Genomic DNA, 27,106 nt, shown 5'->3' with positions numbered 1-27,106 from the left:
ATCAATTTATCCCTGGGACTAAAACTGGGTGGTGTCCATGTAATGCAAACGTATATTACTTTGGATGTCAGTTACCTACTTCGAATCCAGGACAGTACTCTGTGTTGTCACGTAACTATACAGGGCTGCTTTTCCCATGAGTAGTTCCCAAATGTTGAGCTTAAATTAAATTCCCAAAGAGAGAGAGAACTACAGTATAGATCTGCAAATTACAGTACTCTATTACATACCAAGCACTGAGAGCAAAAGCCTAGCAGATAAGACAAGGAAGCCTTGACAGAATAGTCAAAACACAGGTCTTGGAGCCAGGCAGATCTCAGTTCCAATCATGGCTTCCCTGTGACTCGTGACCTTCGGTAAATTACTTAACTTTGCTAAACCTCAGTTTCCTCACATGTAAAAACGAAAGTAATAATATCTACCTGACAGAGGTGTTTAATAAATATTTCTTTCTCTTCCCTTTTGCACTATTTTTGGTGTAACCAGACTCAAGTCTGAAAATTAAGTGAGGAAATTGGGAGAGGGTTGAGAGAAAAACTGTAAGAACAGAAATTTAGAAAATAAGGACTTATGAAGATAAAGAAATCAAACTTACGTAGCAAAGGTGTATATTTTGCTTTGAGCACCAGATGTGTTCTTAAAAATGTATATTAATTCTCATTTCTTAAACTGAACTGTATTTTATAAAGCAAATGGAAACTCTCCAGTCTGTGAGACCATAATCAAAGCATCGCCATACATAAAGCCAGCAGTGGGCTTCTCTCTGTTATAAAAATAACGTATACGCCCAGTAGAACCTAGCACATATAACCAATATGCTTTAATAGGTAGAAGGATACTGAATGTCACAACAAACTTAGACAACATCTAGATTTTTCTTACCATGACTGCTACCATTGACTTTGAGTAGACTAAAACAGTAGTGGGCACACTGGGGCCCGTTGGCCAATCCCTGGAGCATTTTCAAATAAGGAATATAAATAGTTGGAGGCAACAGGTCACCCATTTGCCTAACAAACTTTGACAAGACAACCTGAAATAGGGAAAAACCAACAGTTTACATAAAGCATATCTTAACTTTAAGCCAACATGGACTAGCTAATAAAGACTACATATGAACTAAAATGAATTAAGTACTCTCATTTAACTCCCCACCCAAGACAAAATAATCTGGTATTCTATTTATGAAAAACTGCATTTTCAAGTTTGTCATTAGCAATTTAATGCAATTATAGAATATCTTTGTGAACATAAAGTACATTTTTAAAAACATCTTAATATCACAAAACATAAGACTACTCACATTCTAAATATGTAAAACAATTGAAGAAATTTACTCATCTAAAATTAACTAGCAAATTCAAAGGTACACTTAGAACCCAGAGTTCCTAAATCCCAGTCAAATTTAGTATGAAGATCTAGGAACCCGAAAGAACTTTTTATAGGAACCTAAACATATTCTGTTTTGTGTTCTGGCCAATACATGTTCCTACGTTCCTGTTCTCTAAGTCCACTTCTTAGATTTCTCTTTTCTCTTGCTTATACCTTAAATCTATTATCAACAACTAAACATATTATTCAGACTAATTAGTTGGAACTCAGAACCAAAAATGTTACAGATCTCTGGAAATTATTGTTAAATCTGTTAGGTATAACAATTTTATGATTATACAGAAAAATATCCTTATTTTTAAGAGATACTAACTTAACCAATGAGAGGTGAAAGGTCATGCTGCCTATAATTTACTTTAAAATAACCCAGCAAAATAAAAGCAGTAGAAATAACAAGAGTGGAAGTGAACATGGCAAGATGTTAACAGCTATTAAATTAAGATGTTGGGGAATTCCCTGGTGGTCCAGTGGTTAAGACTCCATGCTCTCACTGCTGAGGGCCTGGGTTCAATCCCTGGTTGGGGAACCAAAGGACCACAAGTCGCAAGGCCAAAAAAAAAAAAAAAAAAAAAAAAAAGAAATTCTTCTGGGGAAATTCCCTGGCAGTCCAGTGGTTAGGACTCCACCCTTCTACTCCAGGGGGCACGGGTTCGATCCCTGGGAACTAAGATCCCACATACCGCAACGCAGTCAATAAATAAATGATTAAATGGAAAGGGGCATTTGCTGTAAAAATAATAAAAATAAATTAAGATGTTGGGTGTTTATTATAATTATTCTCTCTTCCATATGTTTGAAAATTTTCATAATGGAAATTTTTTTTAATATTTAATTAGTTTTAATAAACCCTTCTCCAAAACTTTTTAAATGGAAAAAAGTGAAACAATAAATGTAAGAAATACAGTTAAAAAGAGAGGGGTCCTGATCTTAGACTCTAGCATAAATGAAAATTGTATATGGCATGAAAACATCTAGAACAGAAAATCCCAAAGAGATGAAGACAGATATGGCAATCCATCTGATTTGCTGCTGCACAGCATCCTTTAGTTACTACAGGATAGAAAATGGACTTTCTCCTACATTATCTACTGACTCATAGGCATTCTGTCATTAATTATAACTTCTAAGCCTTTTTCCTGCAGTATTTTTACCTCTCCTATCTTCCTCAACTTGCTAAGAATGATGTATATTCTTTGTCATGCCTATAGAGGACAGAGTAAGTTAATAAATACTAATTAAATCCAAGTAAGTGACTCATAAAGAAACTAGACAATTTTCTGTGTCTAGTGCTCCGATGCATAGCTAGTATCTAATAAAAGGCTGACTATATAAACTCCAAAATGATCAGATCAATTTAAGAGTTTCAATTTCCTTAAATAAAAGGAAAAAGTATAAATGTCTAAAGGTTACAATAGTGTTCATTTGCATGAACAGCAATAACAGCAGGAAATAACATTTTTCCTGTTTTTAAGATTTCCAGTTACCATCCCAGAGTACAAAAGCAGAAAAACTAGGAGCTCACCTGGCGCTGAGGGGGTCGCTGATGAGCTACCCCAAGGTAAGAACCCAGGATAGTGGAAGTCTGAAGAGGCTCTGAGGGACACCAGTATTCTAGTGCAAGCTCCAAATTAAAAGGATTCTTTTTATACAGCTCACCAATCTGCAAACAGTAAACAAAGACTGTGGGAAAATGCCTGTAACTCAAAAATTACTTTTAAATAAAAATTTACATTTTTATTGAATTCACTTGTATATTTAAGATATTAGATCTGAAATTTTCCAAAGGTAGGGAAAAAATAACGGAGAGAGGGAGATGATAGTCCATCCAATAAAACAACTTACCAAGAGCATTAATTGTTCCAGATCCCTTCTAAGTGAAATGGGGGGTTCGTTGCCCATCTGCATACTCATGTGAATCATTCGAGCATCTTCATCTGCCCGATTCCTCAACTGCTTCACCTATTAAATTTATTATATAGTTTATAAGTAAATTTATTATATGAGTTAATAATAAAGAAATCAGAAAATCAGGCAACTGTCTAAAAGTGATTACATAAAAGAAAAATATTGTTTAAATATCTATTCCACTTTAATAATGTGAAGAAATATGCTAGGAATTTTACTGCAATATTATTAACCATAATTTATAATATCTTAAAACTTCAATGCATTTTCCACTACAGATAAGTTAATTTTAACTAAAGTGTTTCTCAATTACTGACATTTTGCGTAGGATACTTCTTCACTAGGTTGGATGATTCTAAACATTACAGGACATTTAGCATCCCTGGTACTACCTACTAACTACTAATACCACCACTATAGTCATGTAATGAGCAAAACTAGCTCCCCAAACATTCGCTAATTAAACAATGTACTGGTAAATAACTCAGCAATCAAAGAAGTCTCAAGGAAAATTACAAAATACATTAAATAGAATAAAAATGAAAACACAACATATCAAACTTTGTGTGACCCAGTTAAAACAGAAATCACAGATAAATTTATAACATTAAATGCCTATAGTAGAAAAAAAAAAAGGTTTCAAATCAATAATCTAAGCTTCTGTGGTAAAAAACTGAAATGATTGGGGCAAATTAAAACCCAAGCAGAGAGGAAGAAAATAATAAAAGCAGAAATCAATAACAGTGAAAGAAAATCAACAAAGCCAAAGGCTGGCTCACTGGAGAGATCAATGAGATTGATAAATCTCTAGCCGGGTTAAGAAAAAAGGGAGAAGACACAAATTAACCAATATTAGGGATGAAAGAAGAAACATCACTACAGATCATACAGACATAAAAAGTATGATATTAGGAATATTAGGAATAACTTTATGCCAATCGATTTGATAACTGGAATGAAACAAATTCACTGACAGACACAAACCTTCAAAGCTCATTTAAGAAGACACAGATAACCTAAATAGTACTATATCTATTAACAAAATTCTAGTGTCCCAAAATTGTGTGAATAAGTTCATTGTTTACCCTATCCAAACCATATATGACTTTGTTTATTCAAACTCCTCTCAGCCTTTATCTTTCCAGATGACCACTATCTTTCCATAGTAAAAGTCCCTTCTGGACTAATAACTAGGAAAAAGTTAAAGCCTTAACCCTTTCTAAGGCTTCATTTCCACAAATGTAAAATGAAAGAATTTCTTCCTATTCCAAAATTCTATGATGTTAATCTATCACATCCTTCAAGGCTGATGAGGTCTCAAGTTACCTGTTAAACACTCCTTGACTATTCCAGTCCTGAGTGAGCTATCCTTAGCCTAAGAAATCCACTGTAATTTACTGTCTATATCTGTCATTTACTTACTGTTACTACCTGTATTTTTCTGTGTATATCTCATTTCTCCAACTAGACACCAGGGGTCCCCAACCCCCAGGCCGTGGACCAGCAGTGGTCCATGGCCTGTTAGGAACCGGGCCGCACAGCAGGAGGTGAGCAGCGGGCAAGCAGTGAAGCTTCATCTGCCGCTCCCCATCGCTCGCATTACCGCCTGAACCATCCCCCCCAACCCTCTCCCCCGGCTCCCGTGGAAAAATTATCTTCCACGAAACCAGTCCCTGGTGCCAAAAAGGTTGGGGACCGCTGAACTAGACTATATATTCTTTGCTGGCAGAGAATCAATCCCCTACTTATTTGTTTTCTTCACAATTCCTAGCATGGTTACCTGGAATACAGGAGAAACTCAATGAACACTTGATTCATTATATCATGAGTAAGCACTTCATTCCTTGTTTGCTACCCTTCTGGGTAGTTTTTCCATTTGCCTTATGTTTTTCAGTAGGTATGATATCAGAACTGCACATTGGTATTACAAGCGTAGACCCTTCGGGTGCTTTTTTTATGCACACACACACAAAAGGCAGTTTTATAGGACTTTACCCCCTCCTTTACTTCCTGCCACCACTCTGATGGCTTCCTTGGCACAAAATGGTACACAGAACATATGCTATGTAGGAACTGTCTGAAATGGCTCTAAGAATTCCTTTTTGGATCAAGGTTATAGCTCGAGCACTTTATTCAAATGTAACCTCACTAAAGGTGGGCAGGGCCCCTGGGCCCTGTTATTAAGAAAAAAAAAAGAAAGAAAAAAGCAACCTTTGCATTAGTTTCTTAAACCCATTACTTTACCCGTATCTATGTGGAGGTCTACTTATACACTATAATTAAGAGTCTAAACTATTATCTATGAAACTATAAAACTGGAGATTCTCCACTATACCTCTTCCAAATCATGCATAAAAGGCATTAAATAAGACAACCTTAGCACTGATTCTCCAGGGTAGCATGAAGTTAATAATTTTCTCCCCACAGAAGCATTTTCATTTGCCCATTATTTTCTCATTACAAACCATTCTCAACATCAAATATTTCTTCCTTTTAGCTTGTTCTCAGTTAATGGGTCTTACATTATTTCATTTTCATGAATCACAAACTAATTCACAAGCTGTAACATAACAACTACTGCCAAATATTAGTCTACAGTAAAAGATTTTATTAGTTTCCAAAACATAAAGTTAGTTAATTAGTCAATTTTAAATTATTTTATAAAATTCTTCTACTACTTTTTACTCATCTTACATTATTACACTTACCTTCATTGGCATAAGTGCCAGGAAATCTGTAATGAGATTATGGATTCTACGAATATAAAATTCCTCCTGATAGAAGTTTTCTGACACCACTACGGATTCAGTGAGGAACAGGAAAACACTGTCTGCAATTGCGAGCTCTGCCATTGCTTCATCTGCTTCTGTGAATTCAGCCAGAGCTAGGAACATATTTAGAAAAACAGCACATGGAGGAAAAATTACTAAACTAGATTATAACATCTCAAAATATTCTGCTGATGGTTCAAAATTCAGATCTCTTCTCAACCTTCTAACATGTTCTGTACACAAAATAAGACAGTGTGTAACTGTAATTGACTCACAAACCCCAAAGAACTACAGAAAAAGTACATTAGAAAATCATCTACTCTTCACAATAACATCAAGAGTGATAAAAAAATTACTTAAGGGACTTCCCTGGTGGCTCAGTGGTTAAGAATCCGCCTGCCAATTTAAGGGACATAGGTTTGAGCCCTGGTCGGGGAAGATCCCACATGCCACGGAGGGACTAAGCCCGTGCACCACAACTACTGAGCCTGTGCTCTAGAGCCCGCAAGCCACAACTACTGAGCCCGCGTGCCACAGCTACTGAAGCCTGCGCGCCTAGAGCCCGTGCTCCACAACAAGAGAAGCCACCGCAATGAGAAGCCCCTGCACCACAATGAAGACTAGCCCCCGCTCGCCACAATTAGAGAAAGCCCGCGCACAGCAACGAAGGCCCAACGCAGCCAAAAATGAATAAATAAATAAATATATATTTTTTTAAATTACTAGGTAATTTTGTGATAATCTGTCTTTGAAAAAGAAATGTTAAATAGCTTATTCTGCTTCACTGTCATAGAGACCAAATACATTCTGTTACTTAAAGTACACTTTCAATGCCTTGAAAAGGTTCAGGAATAGATATAAACCAGGATAGTCTCAACCAGAGGAAAAGAGATTGGTTGTTATTTTTCTTTTTTTGTTTATGTGTTGTTTTGCATTTTGAAATAAAGTCTGTGTATCTACCCATATCATACAAACTCCTTGAGAACAAAATAGTTTCTTAATTCTTTATTACTACTAACAGTAATGATTACTAAAATTATTAATTATTAATATTAATTAAATATTACTAACAATAACTAGTTCCAAGCCTTCACTTGAATTCAGAAATACTGGAATTAAGAACTATTTCTTTTTTTTTTTTTTTTTAAATAAATTTATTTATTTATTTTTGGCTGTGTTGGGTCTTCGTTTCTGTGCGAGGGCTTTCTCCAGTTGCGGCGAGCGGGGGCTACTCTTCATCGCGGTGCGCGGGCTTCTCACTGTCGCGGCCTCTCCTGTTGCGGAGCACAGGCTCCAGACGTGCAGGCTCAGTAGTTGTGGCTCACGGGCTTAGTTGCTCCGTGGCATGTGGGATCTTCCCAGACCAGGGCTCGAACCCATGTCCCCTGCATTGGCAGGCAGATTCTTAACCACTGCGCCACCAGGGAAGCCTACTTACTTGAAGACTACTTACTTAGGTAATAAAGCACACTAATATCTTAATGTAAATTGAGTTTTGTCGTCTCAAAACAGTATATAAAAATTTTAATCAGTTTAGTAAAATTCAAAACACATTTTTTATAAAATAATGTAATAAACATGTTTTATAAAATGTCCAGAAGTCTACAAAAAGAGTAGGAACTAATTTTTCAAAATTCACATCTTTGTTAAAACTCGTCTGGATTATTTCAAGAAATGACCATTTCTGCAATATAAGCTATTCATCTTTTCTAGTAATATTTAAAATATAAATTAACAGATAAAAATGTATACTTTAAAATGTTCATTATAGCGAATTCTCTGGTGGCTCAGTAGTTAGGATTCCGCGCTTTCACTGCCAAGGGCTTGGGTTCAATCCCTGGTCAGGAAATTAAGATACCACAAGCCATGCAGCACAGCCAAAAAAAAAAAAAAAAAAAAAATTCATTATAATACCCCTAATTTCAAAGATTATAAGAGGGTATGAGCATGTAAAACTAAAGAGATTAAGTAGCCAAAGATCTAGAACTTGAAACTAGGCCTGGATTCCTATTCTTATCTAGTGAAGTATATAGTATTTTCTACTGTGCCTCTCAAGATTAGGCCAATGGTACAGTAATTTACAGTATATGAATTTGATTAACTATCACATAGCTACTTAAAAGTATACAGTAATTTTATGCCAGAAAAGTACTGAAATAAGACTTGTAAATGAATAAGAGGTGTAGTTGAGAAACAGAATTTATACATATCTGTAAATGTCTAATTCACCATCTACCAGCTTTAACATAAAAAAATACTAGGCCAGGGACTTCCCTGGTGGCTCAGTGGTTAAGAATCCACCTGCCAATGCAGGGGACGTGGGTTCGAGCCCTGGTCCAGGAAGATCCCACATGCCGTGGAGTAACTAAGCCTGTGCACCACAACTACTGAGCCCGCGTGCCACAATTACTGAAGCCCATGCGCCTAGAGCCCATGTTCCACAAGAGAAGCCATCGCAATGAGAAGCCTGCACACCACAGCAAAGAGTAGCTCCCACTCCCCAAAACTAGAGAAAGCCCATGCGCAGCAACGAAAACCCAATGCAGCCAAAAATAAATAAAGAAATAAATTTATTTATTAAAAAAAATTAATAATACTTGGCCAAAGAAAAACTTGTAACACAAAAAGAGCTTTCCATAAGCAGTCTTGAGGGAAAAAAACGGAGCTGGAGGAATCAGACTCCCTGACTTCAGACTATACTACAAAGCTACAGTAATCAAGACAATATGGTACTGGCACAAAAAAAGAAATATAGATCAATGGAACAGGATAGAAAGCCCAGAGAGAAACCCATGCACCTATGGTCAACTAATCTATGACAAAGGAGGCAAAGATATACAATGGAGAAAAGACAGTCTCTTCAATAAGTGGTGCTGGGAAAACTGGACAGCTACATGTAAAAGAATGAAATTAGAACACTCCCTAATACCATAATACCACACAAAAATAAACTCAAAATGGATTAGAGACCTAAATGTAAGATGAGACACTATAAAACTCTTAGAGGAAAACACAGGCAGAACACTCTATGACATAAATCACAGCAAGATCCTTTCTGACCCACCTCCTAGAGTAATGGAAGTAAAAACAAAAATAAATAAATGGGACCTAATGAAACTTCAAAGCTTTTGCACAGCAAAGGAAACCATAAACAAGACGAAAAGACAACCCTCAGAATGGGAGAAAATATTTGCAAATGAATCAACGGACAAAGGATTAATCTCCAAAATATATAAACAGCTCATGCAGCTCAATATTAAAGAAACAAACAACCCAATCCAAAAATGGGCAGAAGGCCTAAATAGACATTTCTCCAAAGAAGACAGACAGATGGCCAAGAAGCACATGAAAAGCTACTCAACATCACTAATAATTAGAGAAATGCAAATCAAAACTACAGTGAGGTATCACCTCACACCAATTAGAATGGGCATCATCAAAAAATCTACAAACAACAAATGCTGGAGAGGGTGTGGAGAAAAGGGAACCTCTTGCACTGTTGGTGGGAATGTAAATTGATACAGCCACTATGGAGAACAGTATGGAGGTTCCTTAAAAAACTAAAAATAGAATTACCATATGACCCAGCAATCCCACTACTGGGCGTATACCCAGAGAAAACCCTAATTCAAAAAGACACATGCACCCCAATGTTCACTGCAGCACTATTTACAATAGCCAGGTCATGGAAGCAACCTAAATGCCCATCAACAGACAAATGGATAAAGAAGATGTGGTACATATATACAAAGGAGTATTACTCAGCCATAAAAAGGAACAAAACTGGGTCATTTGTAGAGATGTGTATGGATCTAGAGACTGTCATACAAGGGAAGTAAGTCAGAAAGAGAAAAACAAATATCGTATATTAACGCATATATGTGGAACCTAGAAGAATGGTACAGATGAACCAGTTTGCAGGGCAGAAATAGAGACACACGTAGAGAACAAACGTATGGACACCAAAGGGGGAAACTGGCGGGGGGGTGGTGGTGGTGGGATGAATTGGGAGATATGGATTGACATATATACACTAATATGTATAAAATAGATAACTAATAAGAACCTGCTGTAGAAAAAATAAATAAAATAAATTTCAAAAATTTTAAAAAAAAAATCTTTCCACAGCCCACTTGGGAACAGCATGAGACTAAAGAACAAAATGTTCTGGAATCATACAATTGATAAGATACTGGAATCTGCTGACACTCTAAGACTAGGAAACATTGACATGGACTGTAAACGTTAATAAAACCTTTCCAGATTTACCCTAAAAACCTACAGAAGTGACAATTTTGGGGGCTTCAAATGACAACAAAAGCATAGTTCTCACCCTGTTAGAGTAAACCACTATGAGTATGATAATTACATGAACGTAAACAGCAGAAGAGGATATGCTATAGTGGGTAACAGATTGTTAGAAGTCAGATTCCCCATCCATTATTGATTGAACCAAATATCACCTAATATACTGTATTGTAAAATAATAGTAGTTTTTAATCTGACACAATGTGAGAAAAATTAGTCTGTCTGTGAACAAAACCAAAAAGAAAAATGCAAAAAAAATACTGTTACACTGTCATTTTAAATTTAAAACTCTTAAGGAAAAAAAGAAGCTAAAAGAGAATTGTCACTGGCTGCAAGAAAGGGAAAAAATTTTTCAAATAATTTCTTTTGGGAGACAAGAAAAAAGGAAAAGATCCGTATTTCACAATACAAAATTTCATTTACCACAACTCTAGGTATCTTCCTAGGCTCATGCTTATACATGTTAAAGATAACACCTTTTCTGAAATGCCGTTAAATGTTGATATGTCATTTCCTCATAACAAAATGACCTACAATCAGTTTACCTGTCACATCAGGGAGCTGAGATATCCCCCTCAACGCCAGTGCCCAGGCAAGTCTCACAGTGGCTTGCAGCCCCGGCAGTCTCCAAGGCTGTGAGTCTTGAAGACGAGAGTGAATTGTTGCAATATATTGTCTCTCTGTCAACAGTGGAAGTTGATGAATCATATCTGAAAACAAAAATAGACAACTATACCAAAGTAGAGAAATTTTCACTTTTGATATACAGGAATGTCTAAGAATCAGAAAGTCAGAGTATTCCCATCAAAAAATTATGACTAATTATAATTAATGTTTGAAATAATAAGTATACTACCATAAAAACAGACTACATCTACTTAATTCTGTGATTCATTTCATTCAATACAGGAAATCTGACCAGTGCATTAACTGGCAGCATTCCTATATGAGAAGCACAGGTACTGCTTGTTATGTGACACACAATGTACTATGTGACAATTTGATTGGAGGTAAGGGGTAGTTGTATTTTAAATAAGACTTTTGTAATGGCTAAGGATGATCACCAAAGAGGAGTGGGAAATGTCTGGTCTCCTCACATACCTAACGAAAGGAGACGGGGATGATACAGTCAAAAGCGGACAGCGGACAACTGTTGGAATAATTATAAACATTTATGACATTAAATGGCAATAAGCTTCCTTTGTGGGAATCATTTTTGAGATCCTCGGTTCTAAGCGGTAACTGTTTACAAGGTTACCAAGAGAAATTTTATCTACTTCACAGAAAAAAAAAGTCAAAGATAATATATTACTAAAAATTATAGTGATCCTCCCTTAGAATGAAAGGTTTAAAATGTGAATAGTAAAGAAACAAGCAAGTAGGGGGACTTCCCTGGTGGCGCAGTGGTTAAGACTCCACGCTCCCAATGCGGGGAGCCCAGGTTCAATCCTTGGCCAGGGAACTAGATGCCACATGCATGCCGCAACTAACAGTTTGCATGCCGCAACTAAGGAACGGGTGAGCCACAACTAAGCAGCCCACCTGCCACAACTAAGGAGTCCATGTGCTGCAACTAAGGAGCCCACCTGCCGCAACTAAGACCTGGCACAACCAAATAATTAATTAAAAAAAAAAAAAAGAAAAACAAGCAAGTAAATTAGGCATGCCTAACTCAACAAACATATACTGCAAATCCTTTAGCACTGTCCCATTCCAAAACCTCAAGATAACAGAAATATCTAACGGGGCTGCAATTACTTTAAAAATGTGATCTTATATCTAAATATTCAAATATGGATGAATTACACACAAAGGAATAAAATATACTATTTTTACCTTAGTTGTTAAAAAATCACCCTTCTTAAATGTTATCTCCACAATTAAATCTGATTTTTGAAATAAATGTATTAATAGGTACAAAATCCAATACCATCACGTTCCTCTGTGCTTTGTTCTATAAAACTGATATCAAAGCAGTACAGAAGTGCCATAAGAAGAGCCAGATTCACTGCATCCAACGAGCCATTAGCCTCAACAGTCACTCTTTCCAAATGTCCAATAAGGAGCAGAGTGTCATCTTTGCCTAAAGGTGATTGGCAAGCCCAGGCAAAAAGGCTTTCTGCCAGAGACTGCCTGCACTCCTTGATGAGATCAGAAACCTAGAAATAAAGATGAATGATTATTGGTATAAATAAATTACACTGAAGCCTGATCTTATTCCAAAATGTAAACTATCATAAAGGTGAACTATATAAATGTATCTGAATCCAGAAGTGACCCTAAAATCTCACCTCTGCAATTCTGAACAAACCCTACTGTTAATTCCTCATTCTTTTTTTTTTTTTTTAGCATTTTCTTTTTTCTTTTTTTTAATTTTTATTTATTTATGGCTGTGTTGGGTCTTCGTTTCTGTGCGAGGGCTTTCTCTAGTTGTGGCAAGCGGGGGCCACTCTTCATCGCGGTGCGCGGGCCTCTCACTATCGCGGCCTCTCTTGTTGCGGAGCACAGGCTCCAGATGCGCAGGTTCAGTAATTGTGGCTCACGGTCCCAGTTGCTCCGCGGCATGTGGGATCTTCCCGGACCAGGGCTCGAACCCATGTCCCCTGCATTGGCAGGCAGATTCTCAACCACTGCGCCACCAGGGAAGCCCCTAATTCCTCATTCTTAAGTCCCAACCTCCTCTACAGGACAATCAAATTCTTAAAGGCCTCAGGGCTTCCCTGGTAGCACAGTGGTTAAGAATCAGCCTGCCAATGCAGGGGACACGGGTTCAAGCCCTGGTCCAGAAGATCCCACATGCCGTGGTGCAACTAAGCCCGTGCGTCACAACTATTGAGCCTGTGCTCTAGAGCCCACGAGCCATAACTACTGAGCCCGCGTGCCACAACTACCGAAGCCCATGCACCTACAGCCCGTGCTCTGCAACAAGAGAAGCCACCGCAATGAGAAGCCCGCACACCGCAACAAAGAGTAGCCCCCGCTCGCCGCAACTAGAGGAAGCCCGCGCGCAGCAATAAAGACCCAACGCAGCCAAAAATAAATTAAAAAAAAAAAAAAAAAATTTCTTAAAGGGCTCATTCCAGACAAAGTGCTAGCATGGCACATAGTGACTAGAAAGAGGCTGAAACAAGTGCAAGTCAATTTCATGGACACAACTGCCTACACACTTTCCCATGCATTGTTAATTCTCCTATGCCTGTATTAGAAGAATGTTCTAAGTGACATGACTTTTCTGCCTCCAAGATGTGACACAGACAACCCGTGAATTGATGTCATTGAACCCTTGCCTCTTTTCGATGTTTTTCACTGCCCAAACCTCTCTCACGCTGTAGTTTCTCAAACTCATTGTTAACATCAATCTGTGACACAAGAGTAAGAACTTTGTAAGTCAATCCTTGCTCCATCAGCTCATCAGTAAACCGTGTTGTCATGGAAACCAGCTCTGGACTGTAATGAAAAAAATCAATAAAGTTATAATGAACAGTAATGTTTATACTTTCTCATCACATGGATATAGCAAACACTCTTTTGATGATAATGTTGGGTTACTGGAAACAATCAGGATGAGCTATAACCTAGCTCTTGCCATTCTTTTTAGATCATTGTGTTTCAATAAACTTCTAACCATAAATAACTGAATTACATTTCACTTGTAAACAAAATAAAGCAGGTTTAAACTGTTGTGTCATTCTTGGCAGAATAAGGGAGTTATTTATTACTCAACTTAGGTTATACACTTAAATTATACATACTAAAGAGAATTTTTGTTTCTAAAATTATAATTCTTCAAGCAATTTCTAATTAACCCCTTGAAATCCTAGCATGCAAACAGACCTGAGTTCGAGGGTCCATGTCTTTCCTCGTCGAGACTGTATCAAGGCTTTCAGGGAATTTGCAATGCACCGCTTTCCATCCCAGTATAAAAGAACAGCTACTAAGCCTCTGGTGAGGCCAGGAAAATGTGGCTGCTGGTGCTCTCCTAGGAAAGGAAGTTGAGAAATAATTTAGTAAACACATATGTGTTTAGGCTGAGACAAAAGTCACTATACCAAAGTTCAGTTCAAAGAAATCACAGAAACCTTAGGGTTTAAAGGGTCTTAAGAGTCCTCTACTTCAAACATCTACCCACTGTTTTATCTCTTTCACAAAAAGTCTTTCAAATATTTGTACGTTTCTTCCCCTAGTAAATTAAATAACATTTTCTTATGTTTCAGCTTTTACTCACCCTTTTTAACTGCTCTCCTTTGAATAAGTTCTACTTTGTCTTTTCTGAACTACTTTGCCTATAGTTTCAGTTTCATTTCCTATGGTTTTTTTCGCCCCTTGGCCCAGTCGCTCTTACACTCTACTACTCCCTTCTGTTCCCCAAATTCATCTCACTGCCTCACACCTCTTACAGGAGATTTCTTCTGTCTAGATGCCCTCTGTCTTCCTGAATGCACACCTACTCCACCTGACATATGCCTACTCATTTTTCAACAACTACCGTAAGCCTCATTATCTTTGTGGACTTCTCTGTACAACTTGAGGTCAATTTAAATGCCTCCCCTCTGGACCATCCCTGAACCATGCATTAATGCACATAATGGTGGCATAGTTATTGGTTTCCATGTCTTTCTCAATTACTAGACCATGAGCTCCTTTACACTAGTTGAAGTTTTATTCATCTTTATATCCCTGGAGTCTTAACACAGTGCCTGGCCCATAATATGCACAGAAAAAATAATTGTTAAATGAAGTTTTGAGTTAAACTCAAAATTCAAGCATGTTCGGCTAACATCTGCATCACAGAATGGGAAAACGACCTTAGTCATTCTCAATATCGTATTTCTTTTAATGCAGCCTTAGGTCAAAAAGGATTCTGGCAGCCACATTCTATCTTCAGACATATTAGACTTTCTTTCAATTAAAATGCCCACCTGGCTTCTTCACATGGTTCCCTTGCTATAATTAAAATGAACTGCTTACTTTATGGAAATTTCAATCTTTTCTCTCTACAGCAGCCAGAGAAATAATTTCAGTTATTCTGGATTCTGCAACTCCTGCTTAAAGCCCCTGCCAACAACCTCCCACTGTAATTAGAATAAAATCCAAATAATCTTCATGGCCTGCCAAGACTATGGTCCAACTCCTGCTCTGTCCTCGTCTTCCTTCACTCTCCCTAGTTCCTGATGTTCCAGCCACAGTGGTCTTTGTATCCTTCAGCAGGCCTTTGTTCACACCTTGAGCTGTCTACTCTCCCTGGAACACCCTTCCCCAACAACTCTGGTTTCTTGTCATCAGGCAGGTCCCAGATCAAATGTCCCAATCTCAGAGAGGCCTTCCCTAAGTACCCAACTTACAGGTGCCCCCTATCACCCCCCATGTCTCTATATCCCATTGCCTTGTTTTATTTTCTTCCTAGAACTCAGTATTATCGAAATTATCTTATTCTTTACCTATTCATTATCTGAATCACCCCCTCAAAAAGAAACTCCAAAAAAGCAGTGACCTTACCTTCTTACTCATTATATGACAATAAATGCTTTGTGCTACAAAACTTCTGAGATGCAGTCATTCTTTGCAGTCAATTACCATGAAAAAGTCTATCTTAATACAGTTAAATTTCCTTTAACAACTCTGATCACTAAACTAAAGCCTTCCCATTAGTCACAGATAAACAAAAAAAAGGAAACACTGTGAATATCAAATAAACTACATCTTTAGAAACTATTTTGGAATCTAAATGATATAATATTTTAAATTACAAGTGAATAATTTTACATTTATGTACTACCTTACCATAGATTCAGTTAAATGTCAACCTACCAGCAAGGAGAAGCTCAACAGCTGCCAATTCTCCAATATCAAAAAGGTCACTGAGGATAAAGGCTTCTTTAATGAGCTGTTCAGGAAGAAGTCGGGTTCCCTGTTGACCCTGGATAGCAACTCCCTCTGTACTGGCTTTCTGAACCTTCTCATGTTGTTGAACATTTTTTGGCTACAACAATAAAAATAAATAAATAGGATCATGTAATGAAAATAGCACATGGAGACAAGGTAAATTGTTACCTAGAGAAGTTTATTCACAAGCAGTCTGGTAAAGTGACAAACAGGAGCATTTCTTATCAGATAAAGGTCTAACTATCAGATATAGTTAGACCTTTATGAGGTAACATCTTACATCACTTTCAACTTTTTATACTGTTATTACCTTCTCAATAACTGCTTCTGCTAAACTCTGAACTACAAAATGTTGAGAAATCACACAAAATAGCATACTATTTTTCAAATGTCTAAGAAACTTTCTAATTATATCTTTAATAAATATAAAAACAATAAATCTTCACGTGGGAAATAGCAAATCGAAAAGAATTATAGAATTAATTAGTAGGGCTAATGATAGCTTATTAGTATGTTATTTTAAAATGTAGTCTTATTTGCAAAAAGGCTTACTTGGTGCAAATATTTAACAAATAACATATAGTATAGAATTACTTGATAGATCATAAAATCTTAGGTATTTACACCTTGAAAAAGGCCATATAGTCATTTAATTCAACTTCTCTATTAACAGAATGGAAAAACTGATGCCCAGATAAGTCAGGTGACTTGCCTGTGGTCATACAACTCTTTAGTGGTAGAGCCAAGACTGGAACTCAGCTCAGTTGGCTCCCAGGCTAGGGCTCTTAAATAGTTCTTAGATGGTCTTGCTGGTCTATAAAAAAAAACTGTCAAGCAGCAGGGAAAGGAGTTTCCAAATATGAATCCCTGCCACTGAAGTACTCTACCCCTGGTTGAAAAGTACGTCAAGATGCAGTGATTAACAATATGTAAGAATTAACTGCTAAGACAACTTACATAACATTATGAAGAGTTAAAATGTTGAAGTGTACCTGGGAATAAATAAAATAATCAATCTTACTAAGCTTAGACAGATTAACTATAAGTCAGAAATTCCAAGGAGGCTCATATTTCTGAAATATACAGAACTTTCTAAATCGTATTCAAATACTATTAAGATATCTCCTAGCTAGAGATAAATACAATATTAACTTCTATGGAGAAGAGAAAAAAAGATAATAATTGTTCCCAGGAAACTTCCATTTTTAGAAAAAACTTGAATAAATGGACTAGAACAAGTAACATTTCATTTACATGCATTAAGAATGTACTTGCTCCTTCAATCTTTAAAGGAAAAAGCAAATCCAAGAAGCAAAAAAAGAAAATTTCCTACTGGGTTTCTGAACAATGAGATGAAGTCAGGTTTGTGTTTCTTCAAAATCATGTCAAGAAGGTGGACAGCTTCAGGTTGTCTTCTCCAAAGAGCATTTCCCACAGTCTGCCAAATGTCTTTGTAAGGACCCCACAGACTAGCAGCTTAAAGAAAAAAAATAAAAATCAGCATCAAATAAAACATATATTTGGAAAATAAGGTAAGGTTATCGTCTATACATTTTAGTCATGCTCACAGCTACTTTTAAATATAAGGAGTTATATATACAAACCAAACATTAATATAAAAGAATATTAGAATTCACAAGCAATAATATAAACGTCATTTTACCTAACTTAATATAAAGTAAATCCTGACTTTAAATTGGAATATCAGCTGAACCTGGTTTTGTCACTTAGTTATGTGACATGGAGTGAGAAAATAACCTCTTTGAACTTCAGTTTCCTTTTATATAAAATAGGAACATCACCTGCTTCATAGGGTTGAATGAATTAAATGAGATAAACTAGGTAAAATATATAGTGTCTGGCATATCGTAGTCACTCAATAAATGTAACTGCCTTTCCTTCCCTCCCTATCATCCAGAGGAAAAGCAAGAATAGGGGGGAAAAAATCAGATTCTGTAAAACTTAGAAGCTGAAAAAACAAGTATTTTATTTTGGCTGGGACACTAGCTATTAAAAAACAGCATAGAAATATGGAATTCTTTTATAAACTCATATAAAAAGGATCACATTTTGCTTTGTAAAGGTAATAACAATAATAAGTAATAGTTAGAGAGCTTTTGCTACTAAGCATGGTTTGAAAAACACGACCTGGGAGCCCAAAGTTTCTGTTTGCAAACAATCAGATATGGCACCCCTGTGTTTATAAAGACTCTGAAAGAGAAACTAATCAAAACCACTCACTCACTCAACAGATAAACTATAGCTTAAACCGTAAAGGGTGGTCTGCAAACATGTTTAACTGCCATCTGAGAAAACACAAATCCCACTAAAGTCACCAGAACAGTCAGAATGACATGCAAGATAACCTAACTAAATGCATTACAATCTTATGAACAATGTTGTCAGAAGGTGGCAATTTACTGGGCAGATTTTTTTTTTTAAAAGGATGTGCAGGGAGAGGACAGACTAAACCAGTCAAGCTGGATCATCCATTCACTCAACAAACATTTACTGAGGGCCATGCACGTGCCAGGGACTACAGAGCAAGCAAGACAGACAGGATCCCAGGCCTCAGAGAACTTACAGATTGACAAGAAAGACAGGCATTAAATGCAGGATTCAAAACACAACTACCGGGGCTTCCCTGGTGGCGCAGTGGTTGAGAATCTGCCTGCCAATGCAGGGGACACGGGTTCGAGCCCTGGTCTGGGAAGATCCCACATGCCGTGGAGCAACTGGGCCCGTGAGCCACAACTACTGAGCCTGCGCGTCTGGAGCCTGTGCTCCACAACAAGAGGCCGCGACAGTGAGAGGCCCGCGCACCGCGATGAAGAGTGGCCCCCACTTGCCGCAACTAGAAAAAGCCCTCGCACAGAAACGAAGACCCAACACACCCAAAAATAAATAAATAAATAAATAAATTTAAAGTACGTGCAGAAAAAACCAAGAATTAAAAAAAAAAAAAAACCCACAACTACCGGGGCTTCCCTGGTGGCACAGTGGTTAAGAATCCGCCTGCCAATGCAGGGGACAAGGGTTCGAGCCCTGGTCCAGGAAGATCCCACATGCCACGGAGCAACTAAGCCCATGCGCCACCACTGCTGAGCCTGCGCTCTAGAGCCCGCAAGCCACAACTACGGAAGCCCGTGCACCACAACTACTGAAGTCCGCGCGCCTAGAGTCTGTGCTCCGCAACAAGAGAAGCCACCGCAATGAGAAGCCCACGCACTGCAACGAAGAGTAGCCCCCACTCGCCGCAACTACAGAAAGCCCATGCGCAGCAACGAAGACCCAACACGGCCAAAAATAAAAATAAAATTAAAAAAAAAAACAAACAGAACTACCAGACTAATGGAGAAGTACAGAGTGCTATGAGAACATATAAAAGGAAGACTCTAACCTAATCTGAAGGGCAGAGCAAGAAGTTATGCATCAGGTCTTTGGTGTGGGGATGTGGAGGAATGGGAATCACCATGTCTAGACCTTACATAGAGAGCAACCATCCAACTGCCTCCTTTGCTTCTCCTGTTTTGATCCTAAACTTGCCAATCTTCTAATGAAAAATATAGCTCGTCATATAAATTTCTAGAATTAAAAATGTGCTGATGAAATGAGCACCCATGCAGATGTACTTCCCACTAAAGATCAATTAATTGACATACTGGTTTATATATCTGTCTTTTCCCAATGTGATCAGAGAACATCAATTACTGGAATCTACTCAACTCTGGATACACTAACAAACATCACAGTTCCAGGCCTGCCAAAATGAGGACCTGACCCTGGATCCTGGTGACAGCCTGTAAGGTGCTAGTTGGATGGTGACTAACTGACTTCCCTAGAGATCATTTTCTTGGCTCTTTCCAGCTGCAAAGGACAGAGTAGGTTTGAGCCTTGTATTCCTGGCCAAGATGGAATTTTTCCTGTTAGTAAATGGGAATGTTTCAAGTAGTAGATGACAAAATGAAATTGGACAATGGTGTGACCAATGGACTAACTAGAATATGAAGTGTCAGGACCCAAGGATGTTGGGTAGGTAAGCTACTCATGAGGTGATGGAACCTTAACCAGGATGAGGGCAGTAAAATAGAAAGGCAAGGTCTGTTGGTAAAGTCAGAACTGGTAACTGATTGGCACAGGGGATGAAGGAAAGTTATCAAAAATGACTTGTAGGCAAACGTGAAACTTGCCTTACCACAGGTATTTTTAAAACCTGACAAAAAGCTAACAAAAGTAAACTGTCTGTAAAAGTAATACTCAATAGAACCCCTGAAGAATAACTTTCTTTGCCCTATACATACTTATTTTGAATAAGCTCAGTGAATTCTAGAGAGAATTCCACTTCCCCCCTTTTGTGGGGAGGCATCCAATAACAGATCAAAAATCTACACTAAAAAACCCCACAGATACCAGCCTCCTGAGTCCATCAATAACATCGACACATCACAGAAGGTAGTTGCAACAAAGATTTATATTCATTTTGTCTTTGGTTTGACTAATTTTGGTAAATATCTCCCTGTTATTGATTACAGATGAAAGGAAGTTATAATTTTTCCAAATTACTAAATATGTATTTTTAACATAAGTCATTTGCTTGTTTGAGGAATACATTTATTTTCCTAAATTTTAGGAATACCTCCAGCAAGTCACATTTATTCACTCATTCATCATGTACTAGGTATGGGTAAGCTCACAGTGTAGTGAGGAAGCACATTTACCATACGGTCATACATAAGGGCAATATCCATTATGGTATGTGCTATGAAGGTGAAGTACCCAGGGCAACGATCACATAATAGGGGAATGTGACCTAGCCAGGGAGATCAGGGAAGGGAAGGATTCACTGAGCAAGTGATAATGAGACTGAAATGTGAAGGATAAAAGTAGGAGTGGGAGGTGGTGGACGTACACTCCAGGAGAAGAGGACAGCATGTGGGTTCCCGAGGCAAGAGGAAATGCTGCACTCTCAAACCCCTGAAAATGCCAAGAGAGCGAGAGTACCAAGAAGGGATCAGCAAGGGACGCAACTGCCATACCACGCAGGGCTTACCTGCCCATGTTAAGGATTTGGGTCTTTACCCTAAAAGATCAAGTGAGATAGATTTCAAATGTCTGGTGGACTTAGTGAAACAGAAAAGCATGTAAATGTTGAGAGCTGTTCAGGAGGATGGGAACAGACTAGAGTGGCTAGAGGAGGAGAAGGTATGGCAACAGGGTCTGAACACTGATGAATCTTTGAAAGGTTTGACCGTGAAGAGGAGCGAGAGGACAGTAAATGGAATGAGGCATGAGATCGAGATCAAGATTTGGGCCAATTGGTGGGAAGAAAAGGAACAAAAGAGAGAGGAGGGAACAACGGGGAGAAGAGTGTAAAGGGCGGGATTTACCTCAGACAGGAAGACACAGCAAAACTGACGCCAAAGAGTGCACATATATCTAGGTTTGTAGGTTCAAGGGTGAAAAAAAGAGTTCATGCCTGTTGGCTTCTATTTTCTCTGTGACTACGAGACTGAGGGATCAGTTGGAGCTTAAAGATTTGAGGAGTGTGGAAAAGGTCTGAAATAGACAATGCTATGAACAGGACAGGGGTGACCAGACAGCCACCCAAGGACTGTCAGTGTTAATGGGTGCTTACTCACAAGCCTGTAGGTCTACTCAGCCGGGCTGATACAGGTCACAATACTAGTAAATCATGCCGCTGAAACTCAGGCATAGGCCTTCAAACTCTACCTCTACTTTTTTCCCCTTCTACAACTCTAAGATGTTTAATTTTTTTTTTTTTTTGAATTATGGTAAAAAGCACATAACATAGAATTTGCCATCTTAAAAACATTTTGAAGTGTGCAGTTCAGTAGCGTTAAGGGCTTTCACATTGTTGTACAACAGATCTCCAGAACTCTTTCATCTTGCAAAACTGAAATTCTGTACCCATTAAACAACTCCCCATTTCCCCCTCCCACCAACCTCTGGCAACCAACATTCTTTGCTTCTATTACTTTCAATCCCTCATACAAGTAGAATCATACAGTATTCGTCTTTTTGTTACTAGCTTACTTCACTTAGCAGAATGTCTTCAAGGTTCATTCATGCTGAGCATAGGACAGGATTTCCTTTTTAAAGCTAAATAACATTCCATTATATATCTATAGACCACATTGTTTACCCATTCATTCGTCAATGGGCATTTGGGTTGCTTCGCTGGACATTTACTTTTCTTAAAAAAATATTCTCCTGACTGGGCTCTTAAAAATGTTTCCTTTCTATGTTGCCAATTAAACACTCCTGCCACAAGGCCTTGTTATACAATGTATACTCTTTGCAGCTGTTGGCAACTCCTTTTCCTTCAATGATTTATGTTTAATGATAGTAACTTAAGACGAGTACATACTAAAGAAAAGTATATAAGCACACATACAAGGCACAAGCCTTGTTTTAAGTTTACATCTGTGTGGGAGGGCAGGACAGCAGTACTAAGGAAGTAATTTCACTACTAACATTCAGATATATGGAAATACTATGTAATGAAACGAATTACGTTTTGCTTAAGTAGGAGCATGTAGACGTTTAAGTATCAAAGACTGGCTTCGAATCATTAGCTGTATAACCTTGGAGAAGTTACTTAACCACTCTAAGACTATATTTCCAAACCTGTAAAATGGGGTGTTTAATAGCAGCTACCCCAGAGTTGTATAAAGGGGACTAAATAAGATGAAAGTACAACGCTTAGTCCAGTGGCTGCGAAAAAGGAGGTACTCAATAAGCATAATCATTCATTATTATAAAACAATGTATCGTAGTGTTTCCGAAATGGTTTGATTTGCAAAAGTCAGGTTTAGACAAGTTTTCAAGAATATCAGTCGTGTGAAAAGAACAAACCAGCAACAAAAAGACTGTATAGGGACGGAAAGAAAAGGCGCCCAGAAAAGAGTCCTCTTGAGTGAGATCCTCTACAAGCATTTACCACACAGACGTGCTCTTAACCGCCCATGAAGTTTAGTACAGCTCAATCAAGGCATTCTGAGCAGGAAATTCTTCATTTTCAGGCCCGCTCCGGCCGCTGCAGCACTTTTGGCATCCTTGGCCCGCCCACTAGGAGCCAGCGGTGCATCCCAGGAATTGTGACAGTCAAAATGCACCCACTCTTTCAAACGCCCCGATGGGGGCGGGGGGATTCCGCCCCTGATTGAGAATTGCCCAGAGGACCCAATCCAAATGTTCCAGAGTTTCTTTACTCCCTTCTAGATTCTGCCCCTCCCCGAAGATCTACTGCTCCAAAGGTACAGGAGCATCCAGGGACGGGCCACACACGCAGAGCTGGGAGTCACGGCACTCCTGGGCCACCTTCCGGATTGCAGGTTTCATAATCAAGGGACCTCTCTTCCTGTAGGACCCCACGCACCCACCCAACCTCCAAGAAGGGCCCCAGTGTCCATTTTGAGGTGCGAGTTTTCAGCCTGCGCTCCTGGCTGAAAAATATCTCAGGTCTCCCGGCCTCATTGCCGGAGAACTGCAAATCCTGCAGGAATTCGGACCGCAGACACATAATGGGGTGGGGAATGGAAGGGACCAGACTCGGCCCTGGGCTGCGAGAACTGCACGCCAGGTTCCAGGGGACCAAGCCTCCGTGCCTCGATCCTTAAGCCCCAACTCTAGGGCTAGAGCCGCAGCGCCGACGCGCGCCATTCAAACTGGGGGGGCGGGACTCTAGGCCCAGAGCTAGGGAGAAGCGGGCACTATGCACAAGTGCGGACCTGGACTCCGAGGAACCTCACTGCCCGCGTCTCTGCCTGAAGAACGGACCAGCACCCTGCCCCACAGCTTGCCTTCTGCCCCGGCCGCACCTACCCGAATTTACCGCCAACAGCGTCGCCATCTTGCAGGCGAACTAACGAAGCCCTCCCGCCGCACGGAAGCCCCAGAAGAGGGTGAGGCTGCCCGGGGCCGCGCCTAATCAGAAAGGGACCCCGCTGTCCCTTCCGAAATTCACGCTCGACCGACCCAGGCGTACAAATACTCCAAAATCTGCTCTAAGTCACAGACGTCAATTTTCTCCGGGATTGACGAAAATTCCCATTCAAGTCAGGCGAGGGTAACCAGTTCGAAGACCCGAGGTCCTCGAGTTGACGTTAGTCGTGCAGTGCGTCCTGGGACTTGTAGTTTGTTTCTAGTGATAAAAGTTGGTTAGCTGGAACAGAAAAAGACTGTTTATTAAAATGATGCCCACTTATGATATTATGAAAGCCGTAAATCCAAATAATTATCTCCATTTCAAATTAAATCTTCCTTGCGTTACTGCCTTACTTTGGGGAGTGGAGTGGGGTGTAAGGTGTCTAAACCTCAAAAAGCCATTTGATGGGTTGCAAACTAAGTTCATTACATTTCATCTACTGTATATACCAGTGTATTGCGTCAATATAGTTGCATGCAGTTAAACAATCATAACTTTTTATTATGAAAATTTCAGATGTATACAAAATTAGAATAATGAATGACCAGCTTCAATAGCTGGTCAGTTCCTGTTCCTCACCCCCAACACAGGAGATTATTTTGAAGCAATTTGCAGACATATCATTTCATAAACACCAAATATTTTTCTACCTAAGCACCCCCAAATAACTGGACCTTCTTTTTTCACTTGCTAAATTTTAGTTTGCTAATTTTCAAACTAAAATACAGTCATTACCATTTGCTATCATATGCCAGATAATTATTAAGAATTTGCTATCAAACAACAAGGTCCTACGGTATAGCACAAGGAACTATATTCAATATCCTGTGATAACCATAACGGAAAAAAATAGGAAAAAGGATGTATGTATATATGTGTATAACTGAGCCACTTTGTTGTACAGCAGTAATTAACACAACATTGTAACTCAACTATACTTCAATAAAAAATAAATTAAAAATGAATTTGCTATCATATACCAGATATTTATTAAGAATATTTATTAAGAATGTTGTTGTTGTTACATTATCTCATTTAATCCCTGAAACAATCCTACTAGGGAAATATAATTATAGCTGCTTACTTCATAGATGTTCCATGTACCTCACAACCTCACTTTATCAACTCCTCCAACATTCCACTGAGATCGGGAGAAAATAGAGTTTATAGTCTCATTTCACTACTGGAAATCAGAATTAAATAATTTAAACAAAATCACAGAGTACATTGTTAAGAATAGCAAGCATATTCATTCTTCTGAACAAATAATATTGAATGACACAATGTACATTAGGTGGAACAAAAAAGTCACGGGTAATTTTTTTGAAAGTCATTGTTATATAGAGACAAATGCCGGATTACAATGAAAGTGGTCTTAAGGAGTGAAGGGGAAGAGAGAATGAAAAGGTAAAGGGATTTTTTTCCGAAGTTTAGCACGAAAGTGGGAAAAATATTGAGCAGAAACTTGGCAGGAAGTGGCATTCAAAGAAGATTTTCTTTCTCAGCACATCTATTATGAGCCTTCCCCTCACACACTCTTTAAGCCCACACATTTCCCTCTTGGTAGATCACTTTCGATTAAGGAAATCTAACTTCCTGCAACTCCCCCGTCACCCATCATCTCACGTACAGGCATGCTCTCACTTGATTGAGGTTTCCTCAATCCATAGCAATTGGGTTATTAGCTCCTCTAAAACTGCTCTCAGCATGGTCACCAGTGATCGATTGTCAAGTCCCACAAGCACTTTTCCAGATACCTTAGAAATTCTTTTCTCCCTTGACTTACGGGGCACCACCCCTCCTAGTTTTCCTCCTGTCTTTATAGTTCTTCTTTTTAAGTTTCCTATATGGCCTTCTCTTTCTCTCTCTCTTTTTTTTAAAATAAATTTATTTATTTTATCTATTTATTTTTGGCTGTGTTGGGTCTTCGTTGCTGCGTGCGGGCTTCCTCTAGTGGGGCTACTCTTCATTGCAGTGCGTGGGCTTCTCATTGCAGTGGCTTCCCTTGTTGTGGAGCACCGGCTCTAGGCGCGTGGGCTTCAGTAGTTGCGGTATGCAGGCTCATGTAGTTGTGGCTCACGGGCTCTAGAGCACAGGCTCACTAGTTGTGGTGTGTGGGCTCAGTTGCTCTGCAGCATGTGGGATCTTCCCAGACCAGGGATCAAACCCATGTCCCCTGCATTGGCAAGTGGATTCTTAACCACTGCACCACCAGGGAAGCACCTTCTCTTTCTCTTCTCATCATTAAATGTTGTTCTTCCCTTTTGGTCATTCCCAGCCTCTATTCTACCATTCTACATGCTTCTGGGATCTATGGCTTCTTACCACCACCTGTTTGTTGATGAATTTTGTATCTGTATCTTTAATCCGGTCCTCTCTCCTAGGATTCAGATTTGTATATCCAACTTGTCTACCCCACACTTCTATTGACGGTCATACAGGCATCTCAAAATCAATTGATCCAAAGCTTAAATGAGCACTTTTCTCATAAAACTCAGTCCCCTGTATCTACTCGGTTGCCAAAGTTGGAAACTTGGGATTCACTCCATATTCTTCCTTCAATTGCCATATCCTATTCATCTTGCCTCATAAATATTTCTGGAGTCCTTTTTCTCTTCTCTGCTCCCTATGCCATTGTTCCATTGAGGTCTCATCTTCTTATACCTGGTATTTTGCAATAGCTTTCTCAAGGGTCTTCCTGATTTCCATCTCACCCCTTCTCTTGGTCTCCCAAAGTGATATTCAAATACACAAATCATATCATGTACGTGCCCTAATCAAAATTTCTCAGTGACCTAGTTCTTATGGGTAACATTTGAAACTTCTTAGGAAGGCACTCATGCCACTTCCTGATCTGGTTCCGCCTCCTTCTTCAACCTCCTCACGCTTATTCTCCCTC

At 38.8% G+C, this 27,106-nt stretch overlaps 1 protein-coding gene across 1 annotated transcript in view; it reads right to left on the bottom strand.

Moving 5' to 3' along the window:
- The window catches only part of NUP205 (nucleoporin 205), an 81,721-nt gene extending 57,561 nt beyond the window's left edge, over positions 1–24,160 (bottom strand). The window contains exons 1-11 of the mRNA XM_068549519.1: positions 24,105–24,160; positions 17,593–17,735; positions 16,185–16,356; positions 14,211–14,355; positions 13,664–13,823; positions 12,307–12,535; positions 10,922–11,086; positions 6,006–6,181; positions 3,235–3,351; positions 2,915–3,052; positions 883–1,033 (exon numbers count right to left, since the gene is read on the bottom strand). Of these exons, the coding sequence (XP_068405620.1) occupies positions 883–1,033; positions 2,915–3,052; positions 3,235–3,351; positions 6,006–6,181; positions 10,922–11,086; positions 12,307–12,535; positions 13,664–13,823; positions 14,211–14,355; positions 16,185–16,356; positions 17,593–17,735; positions 24,105–24,132 (1,624 nt within the window). The 5' untranslated portion in view covers positions 24,133–24,160. The remainder of the gene's footprint in view (positions 1–882; positions 1,034–2,914; positions 3,053–3,234; positions 3,352–6,005; positions 6,182–10,921; positions 11,087–12,306; positions 12,536–13,663; positions 13,824–14,210; positions 14,356–16,184; positions 16,357–17,592; positions 17,736–24,104) is intronic.
- Between the last annotated feature and the right edge of the window lie 2,946 nt (positions 24,161–27,106).

This window comes from Eschrichtius robustus, chromosome 8, assembly GCF_028021215.1.
Source record: "Eschrichtius robustus isolate mEscRob2 chromosome 8, mEscRob2.pri, whole genome shotgun sequence".
NCBI lineage: Eukaryota > Metazoa > Chordata > Mammalia > Artiodactyla > Eschrichtiidae > Eschrichtius > Eschrichtius robustus.
This window is presented reverse-complemented; position numbering and strand designations above follow the sequence as displayed.